A 16,504-nucleotide genomic window follows, 5' to 3' on the forward strand; every position below is an offset into this window, starting at 1 on the left:
AACTGTCTCACTTGTCTCCCTGCTCTGGCCCTGAGGCCCCCTACTCTATCCTCCTGCAGTCGGTGGGATCTTATGTAAACCTAAGTCCCAGCCTGTCCCTCCTCTGCTCAGGACCCTCCCAGGGCTCTCACCTCACTCGCCATAACAGCGAAACACCATCTCTTGGCCCCCAAGGCTGATGCTAGCTGACCCCACCACCTCTCTGACAAGTCTCCATACAGGACTGCCTGTCTCAGGGCCTTTGCACTGGCTGCTCCCTCTGCCTGGAATGCTTTCCCCCAGATCTCCATGTGGCTCTTTCCCTCACTTCTTTCTAGTCTTTGCTCAGTTGTCACGTTCCTTTTTTTTTTTTTAATATTTTATTTATTTATTTGACAGAGAGAGGAGAGAGCAGGAACATAAGCAGGGAGAGTGGGAGAGGGAGAAACAGGCTTCCCGCCGAGCAGGCAGCCCGATGCGGGGCTCGATCCCAGGACCCCGGGATCTGACTGAGCCACCCAGGCGCCCCAATTGTCACGTTCTTGATGAGGCCTCTGACCACCCAATAAAACATGGCACCCCACCCTCAACCCTTTTCTCCTCTCCTTGATTTTCCTCCATAGCATGTATTTTTAGCATACACTATCATTTCCCTTCTTTATTTTTCCCATCACCTGAATGTCAGTTCCACGAGGACAGGGCTTTTTTGTCCTTTTCATTCACCGTTGAATCCCCAGTGCCAGAACAGCACCTGGCGTATAACAGGCATTTGGATAAATCCCAGCGCAATGAACCTTCGGCAGGGGAGGGGATAAGCCAAAGGAGGCTAACGCCCCTCAGGTGACAGCCCTTTAACCCTTTAACCCTCCCCCATCCCTGAGGTGGCTGAGGCCCAGGGTCCCTCCCTGCTCTGGGTGGTCGGCCGTGGAGGCCACGCTCTGGGGAGGCCTGTGGGTTTCGTGAGGCTTGGGCCAGGACTTGGCCTGCCTTGCCCATTGCTGTGTCCCATGGTCTCCCCAGGTTGCTGTGTTCCTTGTTGTCTCCCGGCTGAGCCGGCAGGCCAAGGGAGAAACCCAGGACAGAGCAGGCCTGTGAATCAGCCCGGGTGACTCCGCTGTGGCCCACCTGCCCAAGAAGCGCAGGCCCCTGGCCACCTCTCTCGCTCCCTCTTGCACCCCCTCTGGCCTGACTCACGGGCCCCCTTGAGTGAGCCAGGTGCTGTGCACGTGCTGCCCCGTTTTCTCCTTCCCACCAGTGCTTGAGACACACGGACTCTAATCTTCCCGTTTTACAGATCAGGACACTGGGCGCCCAGGACCGGTCTGGTCCTGAGCCATATCTTCCCACTAGGCTGTCCTGCTTCTGCTGAGGTGCCCCTCCTGTCTCCTGCCCCAGCACACAGCCCCCTGCTCCCCATGGCTCCTCCCTGGCTACGTGGAGCCACCCTCCTAGGTTCCACCTGCTGGGGACCCTGCTCCAAAGAATCCAGTGGAGTCTGACGGAAGCAGCGTGGCCTTTGGGTTCACTTAGATTTAGAGTGGGGGAGTTTGATCTCTTGTCCTATTATTCAGAATCAGGGGTGCTGTGGATATGCAAGTGCTAATGACACACCGTATTAAGCCTTAAAACACTCTGTGTCACTCCTACGCCTTCTCCCCCAGGCAGGCCCGAATGCCCATGGGGGTCCCGTGATCACAGACTGTGTGTGGAATTCTGGGGCAGAGAAGCCCGGCGCGGGACGCTGGGCTGCCTGGTGCCCCCACCCCAGCCCGGGATACGTACTTTGGAAGTCCAGCCGCAGCGACAGGACATCCTTGAAGAGGATGCCCTCCTGCCTGGCCAGCTGCCCAGCCTCCTCCTGCGGGCCTTGTTCCCCCACAGCCAGCTTGAGCATGTCCTCGTCCATCACTCTCGGCTCCGCGGAGTCGTACAGCCTCTGCATTTTCCCTAAAAGACACCACATTCCTCTTCCACCGTCTGCTTCTCCCTTTGTCTGAGCACAGGATCTGGCTGGGGTCTCTTTAAGGCATTGTGGAGCATGGTGATAGTCACGGATGCTCCGGGGCCGCCTCCTCGCACTCCCCGGCCCACTGCACCTAGGGGCGAGTACTTTTGTACCAAGGCTGCTCCAGGCCTTTTCCAGCAACCATCTGCCCCCGTCCTGCCTGGCGCCCACCTGCAGGGCTGCACCCCTCGGTCCCACAACCACGGCTATGACCCTACCCCGCCACCCAGAAGACTGGCACCATGCTGGTCTCTTTGGAGCTCAGCTGGAGCTCAGCTCCCCTTATGGCCGTGGCCGTCTTCGGCCTCTGGCTTTCCTCAACCAGCCTCATTCGGTGTCTTGCCACCACCAGGATCCTTGGCAGCCCCTGCCAGGCAGGGCAGCCTGCAGCTCTCCTTCTCTGAGAGACTCCCCACAGCTCCCCACAAGCTGCTCAGGGCGTGGAGATTGGCGGACACTGACCCAAGCTGGCCATTCCTGTTCTCCCCCTGAGAAATGTGAACTTGGGGCAGCAGGATGAAAGTCCCATCAGAGCCGGCTGTGTGAGCCGGGGGGGAACTGGGGGGTCACCGGCTAGCCAGACATGCGGATAAGCAGAGAGGACAAGAGGAAGATGAGGCAGATGGACAGAGAGAAACAGAAATGGGAACCGAGGTGAGGCAGAAAATAAGACAAAAGGGCCGACAGACTGACACAGTCTTTGCTGACTTTCCTGCCCCTAATGACCCTAATTCCACGCCCTGTGAGAGCTTCCTGACTTCTCACATTAAATCTGATTTTACTTAAACTGAGTCCAGTAGGTTTCTGCTGCTAATGGGCCAAAGGATCTGGCTGAGACTCTGCAGGCAAACGGCTGACCTCAGGATGCTGTTCCTGGCTGGACAGAGCCACAGCCCCGGGAAGCCTAGGCACCGTGACTTCATTCTCATCCTTACCAGCCTAAGAGTAAGAACATCCAGAAGGGTTGGACCCTTCTGGGAAGGCACACTCTATGGGAAACTCCCAGATTCTGCCTCCTAAACCCTCTGGAAACGAAGTCCTCCCTTCTACTTCCCACCCCTGTTTCTCTCCTCCCTGCTGGCTTCACCATCTACCTTTGCCCTCTTGGTCCCCGACGCCCAGGCCTCTTCCCTGATGCTGGGCAGTCCCTGTATTATTCCACTGTGTGCTGCTGGAGAGACTCCTGGTGTTGGGGTGATGACGTCCACCGCAGACTGGGGTGGGCCCAGCAATCCTGCCACCTGGTCTTAGAAACTGCCACTTTTCTCCTCCGCCCGCCCCCACCATCCACTTGGATGCAGCTTATATAAATATGCATCTGCCATTTCTGGGCTGTCCGTGATCAAATGTCCCTGTGCGTCTAATTGTCGTGTGTCCTTTCCTTCTGCCCCTGAGGAGCCAAAGCCTCCCCTAGCCCCACTCCCACTCCCAAGTGCTACCCCCACCTTGCCGCTTCTCCACCTGCTCCTTCCGCCTTCCCACTCTCCAGTCTCTCAGCACTGGCTCTGACTCCTTAGAGTGAATGAGTCAACTCCCAAAGATGTTTCCAGTCCTCCCCCTCTTTACATCTCCCCGCTCTTTTGAAACATTTTTTCCTAAGATTTCCCATACCCTGACACCAACTTGCCTTTGGGGAAATTTTAATGTGCAGTATTTGGCAGATGTTACCTGCAAAAGTGTTTGTGCTTTCTCAAAGAAAAGTGCTGTACTTTGGGAAATGCTTCTTAATTCCGATTTCAAAACTGTAACTGACTTCTCATCACTCCCACTTCATCTAGGCCTGGCACCTGGGACGGATCAGGCTTGCTTTCCGTCAAGCCCACAATCACTACTCAGTGTGGAGTGGTTGTGAGGCAAGCTCTTTGTAAAGCACACGAGGGCAGGATTTGGAACCTGGGTGTGCATCCTTTGGCAACTAACCTCACCTGTCTAAGCCTTTAATTTCTCGTCTGTAAAAATGGATTAAGTCCTCCCTCCTACATTTGTTTAAGATCATTTATTCAGCCCACACACGTGTCATGAATAGCTACTACATATCGTGAATAAAACAGATCTCCTTCCCTCGATTTCAGACGTGAATCAGATCATCATACAAATATTTAATGACAGACCATGACAAGTTTGTAGATGTAGGGAACGAGGACAGCATACATTAGGGGCACCTGGCCTGGCCAGGGGAGACAGGGCTGGGATCTGAAGGATGAGTAGGAAAGAAGGAAGAGGGAACTGCACAGCGAGGGCCCGGAGGTAGGAGAGAACAAGCCATATTCCATTCGGGCTGAAGTGAAGCAAGGGGCCTACGGGAGTTTATTATCCTAGGATCCCTGGGAAGCTCCTGGGGCTAAATAAGGGCAGTGACATGATCAGCTTTTACTTTTAAGAGGCTCACTCTGGCTGTCATACTGAGATCAGCAAGAGTCAATGAGCAGGGTGGCAGTAAGATGTGGCTGTGAGAGATCTCCAGGAGCTTGACTTATATGTAGGACTAATCATCTGCAGTTTCCAGATTAAAACCAACCAACCAACCAACCAACCAACCAACCAACCCGGAAGCTAGTTAGAAAGGTTAAGTAAGATGCCTAAGTTAATACATCTATATGGCATATGGCAGAGGCAGGGGACCATGACTCCAGAGCCCATTCTCTTAATCATGACTCAACCGTACCCAGGGCACTGTGGATTTTCATTGTCACAACGCACAACGTTTCTCACAGCTGTTCTGGGTCAGGGCCAAGGCCCGACCACTCTTCCCCTAAAGGGAAATTATCAATAATTTACCACCCAACCTGGGTTCCTGTTGACTTGCCTGACAACAGTATTGGTGGTGAAGACCAGAGGTAGGAGACGGGGAAAGCAGCAGAGAGTTCTACACCACTGCCGATGGTGCAGCCTCCTCACGGAGAAACAAGTCCAGAATTGTCCTGTGAAGCAAAAACTTGCGATCAATTGAATCTGAAAAACATAGCCCCTACTGGCCATGGATTACTAAGAGAAAATCACCTATTAACTGAGTGCTTACTGGGTACTAAGTGCACCTTCATTACTTAATTGCATGTCGGCTCTGGAAGCCACTGGAGAAAGGAGTCCTAATTCCCTCATTTCCCAAAGAGGGAAACTGAGGCCCGGGAGGGGAAGGAAATTGTCCAAAGTCGTACAATGAGCTACCGAGGAGAGAGAGGAATGGAACTCTATACAGCACCAGGTGAAGAATACAAATAAAGAACAGAAACAATTTTATGACAGTTTAAGAGGATGGATATAAGGGTTAAATACTCGAAGAACTTATCAGTGGACCGGGTACCTTTGTTTCGATAAAAGGAATCAGGCCAGGAGGTCGGCGGATGGAGCCCCTAAAAAAAAAATCCCTTCGGACCCTGCTCCCCGAGGAAATGCGTCCTTAGCATTTCTTTCTCATCCACAGGCCTGAAAGCCCAGGGTCTCAGCGCGGCCGTGAAGTGGCTGGCCGAGAACCTGTGTGCTCGTTTTACAGGTGAGGAGGGCCGGGCCGACTCCCAGAAAAAAAGGTCAGAGGAAAGCGTTAAGTCGATGATCTGTCTGCCCCTGCGAGTCCTCCCGCGGTCTCCGCTCCAAGGTCTCACCCTCTCAAGCGCCCGCCGCCCGACCGCTTCCACGCAGAGGACGCTTCGCCCGGTTACTAAGGGAACCAAGCGCGGCCAGTCGGTTGCTAAGGGGAAGTCGCGTGGTAGAGACACCCTGGGTGAAAGTTGACGGTCACGTGATAGCATTTCTTGGGTGGGGAAATACTCCTACCACCAACCAGCAGTAGAAAAAACAAACGTTTCTCCAATCAGCACTTTCTATGGGCAGGGATATTAGTAGCCCCGCCTCTTCTCCGGCCCCCTACTTGAATGATTGACTCGTCTCTTGCCCAATAATAGTAAGGATTCGCTAGATTGACCAAAATATAGCTGAATCAAAACACACAGAGTCTCGTTCGGAGGCGGGCCAGGGAAGGTGCCGCTACGCCTGACGGAGATTCCTGTGACCTAGCTCGCAGCTCCGCCCAATGGGGGGCGCCGCGGGGTAGGCGTGGCTTCGCGAGGGAGGCGTAGGGGCCAATCGGAGAAGGGCTAGGCAGACTCTGCCCAATAGGGACGCGACAAGGGGTGGGGTCAGGGGCCGGGCGTTCTGCGTGCGGGAGGGTGGGGCGGGGGCAAGTGTCAGTCAGGTCCGGAGTGCGACGGGGGACAGCGGGGCACCGGGCGGCTGACAGGGGGCCCGGGCCGCTACCGTGTTGTCCGCTCAAGATGGAGTTCCTCCTGGGGAACCCGTTCAGCACCCCGGTGGGGCAGTGCCTCGGTAAGGCCGCGCGAAGGGTGGGCCATCTGGGTGGGCGACGGTGGCGACTGACGGGGTTGGTGAGGACCGCGGGCCTTCGCCGGGCACCGGTGCCACCCCACGGGCCGTCCGGGCATCCTTGCCGTCGGGTGTCTGCCCACGGGCTCCCTAGGCCTGCTCACGGCGCCGGTGCCACACTGCCAGGCGGCTCCCCGAGGCCCAGCTTGGACTCGGAGATGCTCCGCGCGTCCCTCCCGATCCGGGCCCAGCCCCTCCCGGCTCGTGGAGGTGGTGCGGGCTGCTGGGGTCGGCTTGCCTCCTCGCCTGGTGGGAGATGCCACCGAGTGCGCCCTCATCCAGGCCGACGGTCTCGCTGCCACTGCCGCCAGGACCTAGTTCTCCCACACCCGTCTTCCTCCATCCTTGTCCCTCTTTTCAGTACCAGCAGCCCTCAGACCGGGCACCCTCCCAGAGACTACTCCCTGCTCTGAGACTTGCTAATTAGAGCTGTAACTCAGCTAGGCTGTGGGAGGGACTGGGATGGGGGGAACGGTTCCCAGAGGGTGATTATCTCGCCAGGGGGGTGGTATCCCTGCACTGCCTCTGGGAAAGAAGGGAGGCCGTGTTATTTAATGATAAGAGCTCTGGACTGGGAATCAGGAAGCCTGGGCTCCAGGAGGGGTTTTGCAGTGACTCTTCCTATATGACCTTGTGCAAGTCACCGGTCTTTCTGGTTTGACGTTTTCCCTGTCTGTCAAATGAGATGTTTGGAGGTGAGATGCGCTAGGTCCCTTCAAGTTCTAAAGTTTTGATATTCCTTAGTCTCTGCATATTGACTATTGCTTACCTGCTGTGCTAAATTTGCCCAAAGCTGAAGTCTTTTGGTGACAGCATAGAGAGAGGGGTACTCCTTAGTACCTGTTAATCCTATATGGGGGCTCTGGGCACCTGGAAAAGGGCACCAGAGATGACTGGTATCCTGAGTAAGGAAAAACCCAAGGCTATGTGAATGAACACCAGAATGACCCCACTGTATGGGGTTTCTTTACTAAAAAAGCAACTTGCCTTTTCACCCAAGACAGGAACTTTTGCCAACTGATTAGCAGAGAATGTTGATTGGTTTCTTTTAAAACTGGGTTCCTCCTGGTTGGTGGAAGGACTGGTAAAACGTCTTTTGAGTGGGGACCTTTGGTGTCCTTCTGGACCTGGCTGGTTTAGGCTGTAGTGATTTGTTTATTTTCTGATTTACTTATTACTTTCTAGCTTACTTTGCAGCCGTTAATGGGGTCTGGGAAGTTATTGAGGCCTCTTCTGTTAGCTAACTGCCATTTGGGAGCCTTGCTTTTCTTTGTGGTGTAAGGTCTTTGATAAGGGATGATGGACACTGGGCCTGGGGTGAGTCTCTTCCCACCTTTACAGACTACCGTGTGTATGTAGATTTTCTTCCTCCTTTCCTTTCCTCAGGTGCTCTTTCTTTTCCAAAACCTCATTTCTCAGTTGGGTATTGAATCCCAACCAGTTATTGGAGGGAGCTGGTAAACTTGAGGGGATTTGTTTTCTTTTCTGTCTCCTTTACAATAGGAAGCGCCACACCTTGGAAGTGCCGGGGTAGCTGGTGAGGGGTAGAAGTTAAAGGACCTTTAAAAATACACAAATACTAGGGATGTGGGGGTACATATGAGTGGAAAGAGCATGATGCTTGTCAGGAAGGCCTGAGTTGAGTTTTGCCTTACCCATTTTTTGCTGTGTGACCCTAGAAAATTGTGTGACCCTTCTGAACCTTAGTTTGCTGAGAGAGAGAGAAAGAGAGAGAGATTCATACTCAGTAGTACAGTTTAAGTGAGATGACAGTTGCCGGGGACATAGTAGAGGCTCAATAAATTGTAGCTGTCACTGTTAACAACAGAATAGTTAAGTTAGGGAGAGGATATGGGGGGCAACTGGCCCGTCTGTGACCTGTGAAGGAACAGGCCCCAGCAGTGCCAGCCCTTAGAACAAGACACTTGACCCATGAAGAGAATGAAGCCTCCTGATTGCCAGTTGGTCATCAGGCAGGGCCCAGCTGATTTCACGGTTCAGATAAATTAGAGGATGGAAGGAGGTTCTAATGTATATTCCGTACCGTTGTGACGAAGTGTAAAAGTGATTTTCATGGCATTTAGTATTGTTAGTATTCTTTTAAAAGTATTGCCAGGCGATTCACGAGAGAGAAGGGAGACGGAAATAAAACAAAGCTGATGAGTAAAAGCAGCAGCTCCAGCTTACACAGAGCAGATCTAGAGCTATTACTTGCTTCATACAGCTGCTCTGTGGAGTAAGTTTTGTTGTCCTTCCCACTTTAGAGATGGGGAAACTGCGGCTCAGAGGAGTGAAGCCACTGCTCAGCTGGGAAGAGGGAGAGCTGAGATTTCCTAGCTGTCCTGGTCCTCAAGGGATTTCTGGTGTCGAGAGAGAGAGAGAGCAGAGATGCTTGGAGTAACGATCACTAATAGAAGGCCACTGCCTAGTTGAGTGCTCAGTTGAGTAGGGGGGATTGTTAGTGCTCTTAGGAGTCCAGAAGAATTCAGAAGAGCTGGGGAGATAGGACTGGCTTCCTGGAGTCTGAGGGCTGCTCACGAGGGTGGCTGGGAATTCCACAGGCAGAGAGGAGGACACCCCGTGCCTGGGGACAGGTACATGAGGCAGGGAGGGGGGTGTGGGCACATCTATGTTCACCAGTCTGAGTAGAACAGAGGTGGTGGTGGGGACAGTGGCAAGCTGGGTTTGGGCCCAGGATAAAGCCCTGTTCTTGGGGGCGGGGGGTGATGTCAAAGATGACATTGCTTAGCTGACTCCAACTTTTAGCTTCCCTGGCCCTCATTTTACCCACTCATAAAATAATACGTCTCAACGGCTGCTTAGGGCTTGCACTGAAACAAGTCCACCAGCCCAGTTCAGTCGGCCTTCTGAGTGCCCATGGGTGCCAGGCTCTGGGATACAAATGTTTCAAAGCTGCTCTCAGGGAGGCTTCAGTAGAGGTAACATGTTCACCAAAGGTGTGCTAGAGCTGCAAAGCGTTAGGCTGGTAGTCTCAGGGCTTGGTCATTATTACTATTACCATTTTGTTGTGGTTTTATATCTTTATCTGACAGTCTGGTTGGTTCTCATCTGCATTAACTGTAGATTTTTGAAAGGGATGACAGGTACATAGGTAACGAATGTACAGAGCTTATTTGGTGAATCTTCCTCTTCATTATGTTTTTCTGGACAGCCGCACACACTTACGGTATGGGACTTTCCTTATTCCTTTAGCCCAGACAGCTTTGTTGAGCCTGGTGTCAGTGTGCACATCTGGAGTTCTCACCTCCCTCCTGGCAAATTTCTGGATCTCTTTGAGTGTCCGAGGGCACGCTACTTGAAACCCACTGCGCGGATGTGCTTGTGAAGGTCTGTGAAGGTCGACGGCGTTTTCTCCGGTCAATGCCTCGTTCATGGTAGAACGGCCCTTCTTCTCACCTGCTTTGTGGGAACCGTTCTGCTGGGCCCAGGTTGGAAAGGGGGAGGGTAATTATTACTCTCTCTCATGCTTGGGGCCTCACACGGACATTCTAACCTGGTGCTATTAGGTTGAAGGTGCAGCTAAGCCCACAGTCTGACATAGTTACCTGTGTATTCTTGTAGCCATCCTCACTGTCCTTCTGGAAGGTGGTTCCCAAGTAGAATGCATGATTTAGAGCAGAATGAGCAGTAGTATGAGAGGCTAAGAAGTGTGGAGGAAGAAAAAGTACGGCCTTTTATTTCTGGATTTTCTCTTCCGAAACAAATTTCAAAAGGTTACTGCCTTAATCTAAACCCTCCATGACCACTGGGGGTTGGATATCACATACTAGGGTTCCCCCAAGTCCGGTCCATGGTGCTCTGCAAGTGGTGACAGTTGCTTGTATTGGCTGGAACACGGTTTCACATTATCCTTTTTCCAAGAGTAAAGTTTGGATTCACTTAAATGAAAAAGATTAGAGACTAGTTCCTTAATTCTGATGGGAATACTGTGCAGGGGGTGAGGTGCGTGCAGGGAGGATGATCTATTACTCTCTTCATGGTTCAGCTTTCACAGGCAGTAAGAAGCAGATACTCTGTTGCAGAGTTTGTGCTTGTAGCTTGGTGGAATTGGACAGAAAGTGCTTCCTAGTGTCCTGGGAATGCCAGGTGTTCCACAGCCTGGCTATTTGTTCCAAGAATAATTAGTTCTCCCTCAGATTGCTATTGCACTTGGCAATTCGCCAAGCCCTTTCACCTCGGTCATTTTGTGTTTGCATCCCCGTGCCATACACAGGAAGACAACTGAAAGCAGCTTAAAATTATTATTATTATTATTTTTTTTTTTTTTTAAGATTTTATTTATTTATTTGAGAGAGAGAGTGAGAGAAAGAGCACAAGAGGGGGGAGTGGGAGAAGGAGAAGCAGACTCCCTGCTGAGCAGGTAGCCCGATGCGGGACTCGATCCCCGGACTCCAGGATCATGACCTGAGCCGAAGGCAGTCGCTTAACCAACTGAGCCACCCAGGCGCCCAAGCAGCTTAAAATTATTAAGCACCTACCGTAGGCAACTTCTATATGCGGGATCTCATGTAATACTCACAGTATTTAATTATCTGAGTGTTACTGTTGTCCTGTATTGCTTCGAAGGAGGCTGAAGGTCTGAGAAGTTAGGAGACCGGTGTAAGGTCTTGTGCCAGAGTTAAGCCTGGAATCTTCTTCTGAGCCAGTGCTCCTCCTTTGCTGCCATGTTGCTTCTTGCTCTGCAGACCTCATGATTCAGGGTCAGCTGAATCACCTGGAGGGCTTGTTAAAACAGATTGCTGGGCCCTACTTTCAGAGTTTCTGATTCAGGAGGTGTAGGCTGGGGCCTAGCATTCTACATTTCTAGGTTCCCAAGTGATACTGCTGCTGCTGGTCCAGGGACCACACTTTGAGAACTATTGTTCCAGATGAAAAGTTCTGCTCCCTTAATCTCTTCTTTATCTTTCGTCAAACAGTAAATATGGGTTTTCTTTTCTTTTTTTTAAGATTTTTAAAAATTTATTTGAGAGAGAGCACCAGCTGGGGGAGGAGCAGAGGGAGAGGAAGGAGCAGACTCCCTGTTGAGCAGGCAGCCTGATGCAGGACTCGATCGCAGGACCCTAGGATCATGACCTGAGCTGAAGGCAGACGCTTAACCGACTGAGCCATCCGGGCACCCAGATGTGGGTTTTCTTATGGATAGACTATAAATGGGGTTATTTAGAAATCTGTCATCTATGGCTCTATATCATCTCTCTGTATATATCAGACTAAGTGTTTACCAGGATGCTCAGTTTAGTAAGGGAGCTAAGACAGGTACCTAAATCAGATACGATAAAAAGTGGGGGCATTAGATTGGACAGATAAATGAAGTAAGAGAGTGGAGGATGGAAGGGGTTATTACCTCCAGTAGTAACAGTAAAAGTTTACTGTGTGCGGGGCGCCTGGGTGGCTCAGTCGTTAAGTGTCTCCCTTCCGCTCAGGTCATGATCTCAGGGTCCTGGGATCGAGCCCTGCGTCTTAGGGCACCCTGCTCAGCGGGAAACCTGCTTCTCCCTCTCCCACTCCCCGTGCTTGTGTTCCCTCTCTCGCTGTGTCTCTCTCTGTCAAATAAATAAATAAAATTTTAAAAATATATATATATTTAAAAAAAAAGTTTACTGTGTGCTACAGACTCAAGTAGGTGCTTTCTAGATCTTGCAGTCTTTTAATCCCCACAAGAATACAGTGAGTAAGGTACTGTGTGAACTCCCATTTTGCAGACGGGGACCCTGAGGCAGAGAAGGTCACACAGCTAGTAGGAAGGGAGCTGGAGTAGAATCCAGCATTCTGGCTCTGGGACTGGTGTGCTGTTATGCTCTGCTCCCCTCAGCCAGGGAGGAGGAGCACCTGAGGAAGGAAGGAAGAACTCAGGAAGACTCAGGAGGCCGTGGCCACTGAGCACAGCTTTGATGGATGGGTAGGGATGGAGAAGGAGGCTTGGAGGGCTCTCTCTAGGCAGAGACAGGAAGCAGCCTGAGCAAAGGCTGCTATTAAGTGAGGGGAGGGCATAACAGGATCAGTTCTATTGACAGCAAGGGAGAGTGGTGGAAGGTAAGACTGGAAAGGCAGGGTTAGATCTAATGGTGGGGGGCTTCAAATGTTGGCCAAGTAGTTGGGGCTCTTTCATTGGTGGCCCTGGGGAGTCAGGAAGGATTTCTAGGGAGGAGAGTAGCAGGGATATTGTTACAGAGACAGGGAGGTTTCCCCTTGGAAGTCACCAAAAGGTCATTCTTCTCTCTTCCCATCAAAGCCCCCATCTGCGCGGAGCCGGGGGTCCTCCAGGGGAGTCAGGAGCGGGCACTGCCATTCCTGCGAGGTCTGGGGCAGGGCCCTTCCTATGTGCCCCAGTCAGAGAGGAGAAGTACTGAGGCAGGTTGGTGGACCACGGGAAGAGGCCTGGGGTTCTGAGAGCCTTTGTCCTTAACTGCCTGGACAGCTTATGAAACACCGGTCATGTGGTGAGGGTCAGCCTGCTCCTTGTCCTGCCCTGCTTTCCATGTGCAGGAACAGGAGCGCACTCACAAGGGCTTTGCTCAAGGGCTGTCCTTGCTTAGAGTGGGCTATTTGGGGTATTAAACATTCTCTGTAGAATTGCCGTGTAGACAGTTTGAAAAATGCACAAAAAAATGCAAAGGAGAAAAAAAAATCACTATAAAAGGCTCTCTTACAAACTCATTGAGATTCTTCTCATTTCTTGTAATAAGTGGAAGGGGTGGAGTCCTTGTGTATTTCACCCTACATTTTTCTCTTGGATGGCAACATTGTATAAGTTCTCTTAGCATATTTCTGTGTAATCTACCTGTTTTTTCTTGGTGGGGGAGGGGCGGATAAACAGTGAAGAAGAGAATGTAAGTAAAGTACCCAGAGGAGCTTTAGTTAAATGTTATTGTTCTTTTTTTTTTTTTTAAAGATTTTATTTATTTATTTGAGAGAGAGAGAATGAGAGAGAGCACACGAGAGGGGGGAGGGTCAGAGGGAGAAGCAGACTCCCCGCCGAGCAGGGAGCCCGATGCGGGACTCGATCCAGGGACTCCAGGATCATGACCTGAGCCAAAGGCAGTCGCCCAACCGAGCCACCCAGGCGCCCAAACGTTATTGTTTTTGACCTAGTGGATATATCACTGAGAATTTTTAGGCTAATCTAGTAGTCTGCAAAGATATAAATAACATTCAGGCTTTTTTTTTTTTTTTTTCCCCTGACCCAGCTTGTTGTGGCTAGGAGAGGGGCCTTTAAAAAAACCATTTTCAGGGGCACCTGGGTGGCTCAGTCAGTTAAGCGTCTGCCTTGGGCTCAGGTCACGATTGAGCCCCGCAATCGTGCTCCCTGCTCAGCAGGGAGTCTGCTTCTCCTTCTCCCTACGCCCCTCCCCCTTGCTGTCCTCTGGCTCACACTTTCTCTCAAATGAATAAATAAAAAATCTTTAAAAAATAAAAATAAAAAATAAAAAGACCGTTTTCAGACTTGGTGCCAATTTTAGTGCTCCCACCAATCCTTCTGACCTGGCAGAATGTCTTTGATCTTCTCCCTCCAGTCGGCATGCCTGCTTTCTGGCAGCATGTGCTGCCTCCCCCTCCGGGAAGCTTTCCTAGACCACCCTGTTTATGGTCCTATGTGAACTCACAATGTTTGTTATCTCTATTGGCTCTTTCCTCACCTATAAAATAGCAAATTCCTTAACTTTCCAGGGTTTTGTGGCGATTAAATGAGAGAATGTGTGTGAAGTCCTCAACACAGTGTCTGTCATTCAACTGCTATACTCAGACCTGTTGATTGCTTCCATCCTGCCTGGTACAGTTTCCTGAGGTTATTTATTGTACGTCTTGTCATGTGTTTATTGCCTTATCTTCCGAATGAGACCGGAGGCTCCCCACGGCAGGATGCGTACTTTCTATTTCCTTATGACCTTTACAGAAAGTGGCAGAGTATGCTCTGCACAGGGGCTCACTCCAAAGGTTCTTTTCTATCACTCTTATTTTTTAGCATCTTTCAAAGCTCAAAATACTGGCCATCATTTCCTGATCCTTCAACATCCTCCAGACATCCTGTCACACACATTATCTCATTAAAATATTTTTTTTCTGAAAACTCCTCTAAGTCAGTGGTATTATCTCTATTTTACAGACGAAGAAATGGCTCAGAGGAGCCAAGAAACTTGCCCAAGTTTTAGTGGTTCAGGGTCGTCCGAGCCGTTTTCCACAGGCAGGGAGTCAAGCTCTAGGGCTTTTGTTCGCATTGCCTTGCACACAGCAAGCCTGGTCTGTTTCCATTTAGACAAGAAGGGCCCTTAACTGATTTCACGTGGGAATTCCACGGAACTAGCATCAGTTCCATCAAGGAATTCTAGAGCAGTAGGGATGCCTGCTGGCCTCTCTCTGTTCTCTTCCAACATGTGGCAGTTTTTTGTTTTGGAGTGGAGTCAGTCCCGTCTCTGTCTTTAGTGTGACTTCCCTGTGTGAATTCATTAACTGTTGTAATACTTACTTCTCTGATTTGTAAACAGGGAAGGGGTGTGTATGTGACAAGAATACATCTTACAGGGCTATTAAGAGGATCAATGAGATACCATGTGTGAGAGCTTCCCCTGCATCATCTAGACAGCTTCCCCTGCATCATCTAGACTAAGTGTTCTGTGAGGGTACCTGTTTTTATCTGTACTTATTTATTGACTTACTTTTAAAAAACTGTGGTAAAATATGCATAACACAAAATTTACCATTCTGTCCATTTTAAAGTTCATTGACATTAAGCACATTCACACTGGTGTGCAGCCATCACCACCATCTATCTCCAGAACTTTCTTCATTTTGCCTAGCTGAAACTCTGCTTGAAATGATAGCTCCCATTTCTCCCCACATCCAGCCCCTGGCAACAACCATTCTACTTTCTGTCTCTCTGAATTTGACGACTTGCAGTATCCTCACCTCACATAAGTGGAATCACACAATATGTGTTTTTTTGGTGACTGGCTTATTTTACTTAACATAGTACCTTTAAGATTCATTCATGTTGGAACATGTTTCAGGATCTCCTTTCTTCTTAAGGCTGAATAATATTCCATCATATGTATATACTTTTATTTTTTTTAAATTTTATTTATTTGAGAGCGAGAGGGAGAGCGCACGTGCGCACGAGCAGGGGGAGGGGCAGAGGGAGAAGGGGGAAGCAGACGCCCCACTGAGCAGGGAGCCAGATGTGGGACTCAATCTCAGGACCCTGGGATCATGACCTGAGCCGAAGGCAGACGCTTAACTGACTGAGCCACCCAGGCGCCCCTGTCTATACCATATTTTATTTATCCATTCATTCATCTTTGGATACTTGGGCTGCTTCCACCTTTTGGCTATTGTGAATAATGCTGCTGTGAACATGGGTATACAGATACCCATTTGTGTCCCTGCTTCCCGTTGTTTTGGATATATACCCAGCGGCGGAATTACTGGATCATATGGTAATTCTGTTTTTACTATTTTGAGGAAGACCTACCATACTGTTTTCCAGAGTGGTTTTACATTCCCACCATTTTTTACATTCCCACCAGCAGTGTGTAGGGCCCCAATTTCTCCACATCATCACGGACACTTGTTAGTTACTTGTTTCTTTATGGTAGCTGTCTTAATGTGTGTGAAGTGGTATCTCATTGTGGTTTTGATTTGCATTTCCCTAGTCTTTAGTGACAATGAGCATCTTTTCATGTGCGTATTGGCCATTTGTATATCTTTGGAGGAATGTGGGTTCAAGTCCTTTTGGCGGGTTTTTAATCCGGTTGGTTTTTGTTGTGGTTATCGTTGTTGAGTTTTAGGAGTTCCCCTGATAGTCACATGTTAATTAGTACCTACATGATTTGCAAATAATTTTCTCCCATTCTCTGGGTTGCCTTTTTACTCTGTGGATTGGGTTCCGTGGATGCACAGGAGTTTTTCATTTTGATGAAGTCCAGTTTGTTTTTCCTTTTGTCGCCTGTGGCGTCATGCCCTGATTTTTCTGGAGAGTCTAACACATGCCTTCAGAACAGGGACGCCAACAGTATTAGTCAGCATGACTCTGCACCAAGAACTGGGCTAAGTACCTACGTGCATCATTTCCTTTCATTCCTGCAGCAGCCCTGCAGGTGCCATCATTCACATTTTCTAGAGCAGGGA

At 50.2% G+C, this 16,504-nt stretch overlaps 2 protein-coding genes across 6 annotated transcripts in view; one reads left to right on the top strand and one right to left on the bottom strand.

Annotated features, from left to right (window-relative positions):
- DRC3 (dynein regulatory complex subunit 3) overlaps positions 1-5,699 on the bottom strand; it is a 32,538-nt gene extending 26,839 nt beyond the window's left edge. The window contains exons 1-3 of the mRNA XM_036113063.2: positions 5,584-5,699; positions 4,791-4,905; positions 1,762-1,926 (exon numbers count right to left, since the gene is read on the bottom strand). Of these exons, the coding sequence (XP_035968956.1) occupies positions 1,762-1,921 (160 nt within the window). The 5' untranslated portion in view covers positions 1,922-1,926; positions 4,791-4,905; positions 5,584-5,699. The remainder of the gene's footprint in view (positions 1-1,761; positions 1,927-4,790; positions 4,906-5,583) is intronic.
- A 459-nt stretch (positions 5,700-6,158) lies between these two features.
- Positions 6,159-16,504, top strand: part of TOM1L2 (target of myb1 like 2 membrane trafficking protein) — a 120,216-nt gene continuing 109,870 nt past the window's right edge. For all 5 annotated transcript variants that reach the window (XM_036113067.2, XM_036113068.2, XM_036113069.2 and 2 more), the window contains exon 1: positions 6,159-6,304. In XM_036113067.2, coding sequence (XP_035968960.1) covers positions 6,253-6,304 — 52 coding nt within the window. In that variant the 5' untranslated portion in view covers positions 6,159-6,252. The remainder of the gene's footprint in view (positions 6,305-16,504) is intronic.

Source organism: Halichoerus grypus, chromosome 2, assembly GCF_964656455.1.
Source record: "Halichoerus grypus chromosome 2, mHalGry1.hap1.1, whole genome shotgun sequence".
Classification (NCBI taxonomy): domain Eukaryota; kingdom Metazoa; phylum Chordata; class Mammalia; order Carnivora; family Phocidae; genus Halichoerus; species Halichoerus grypus.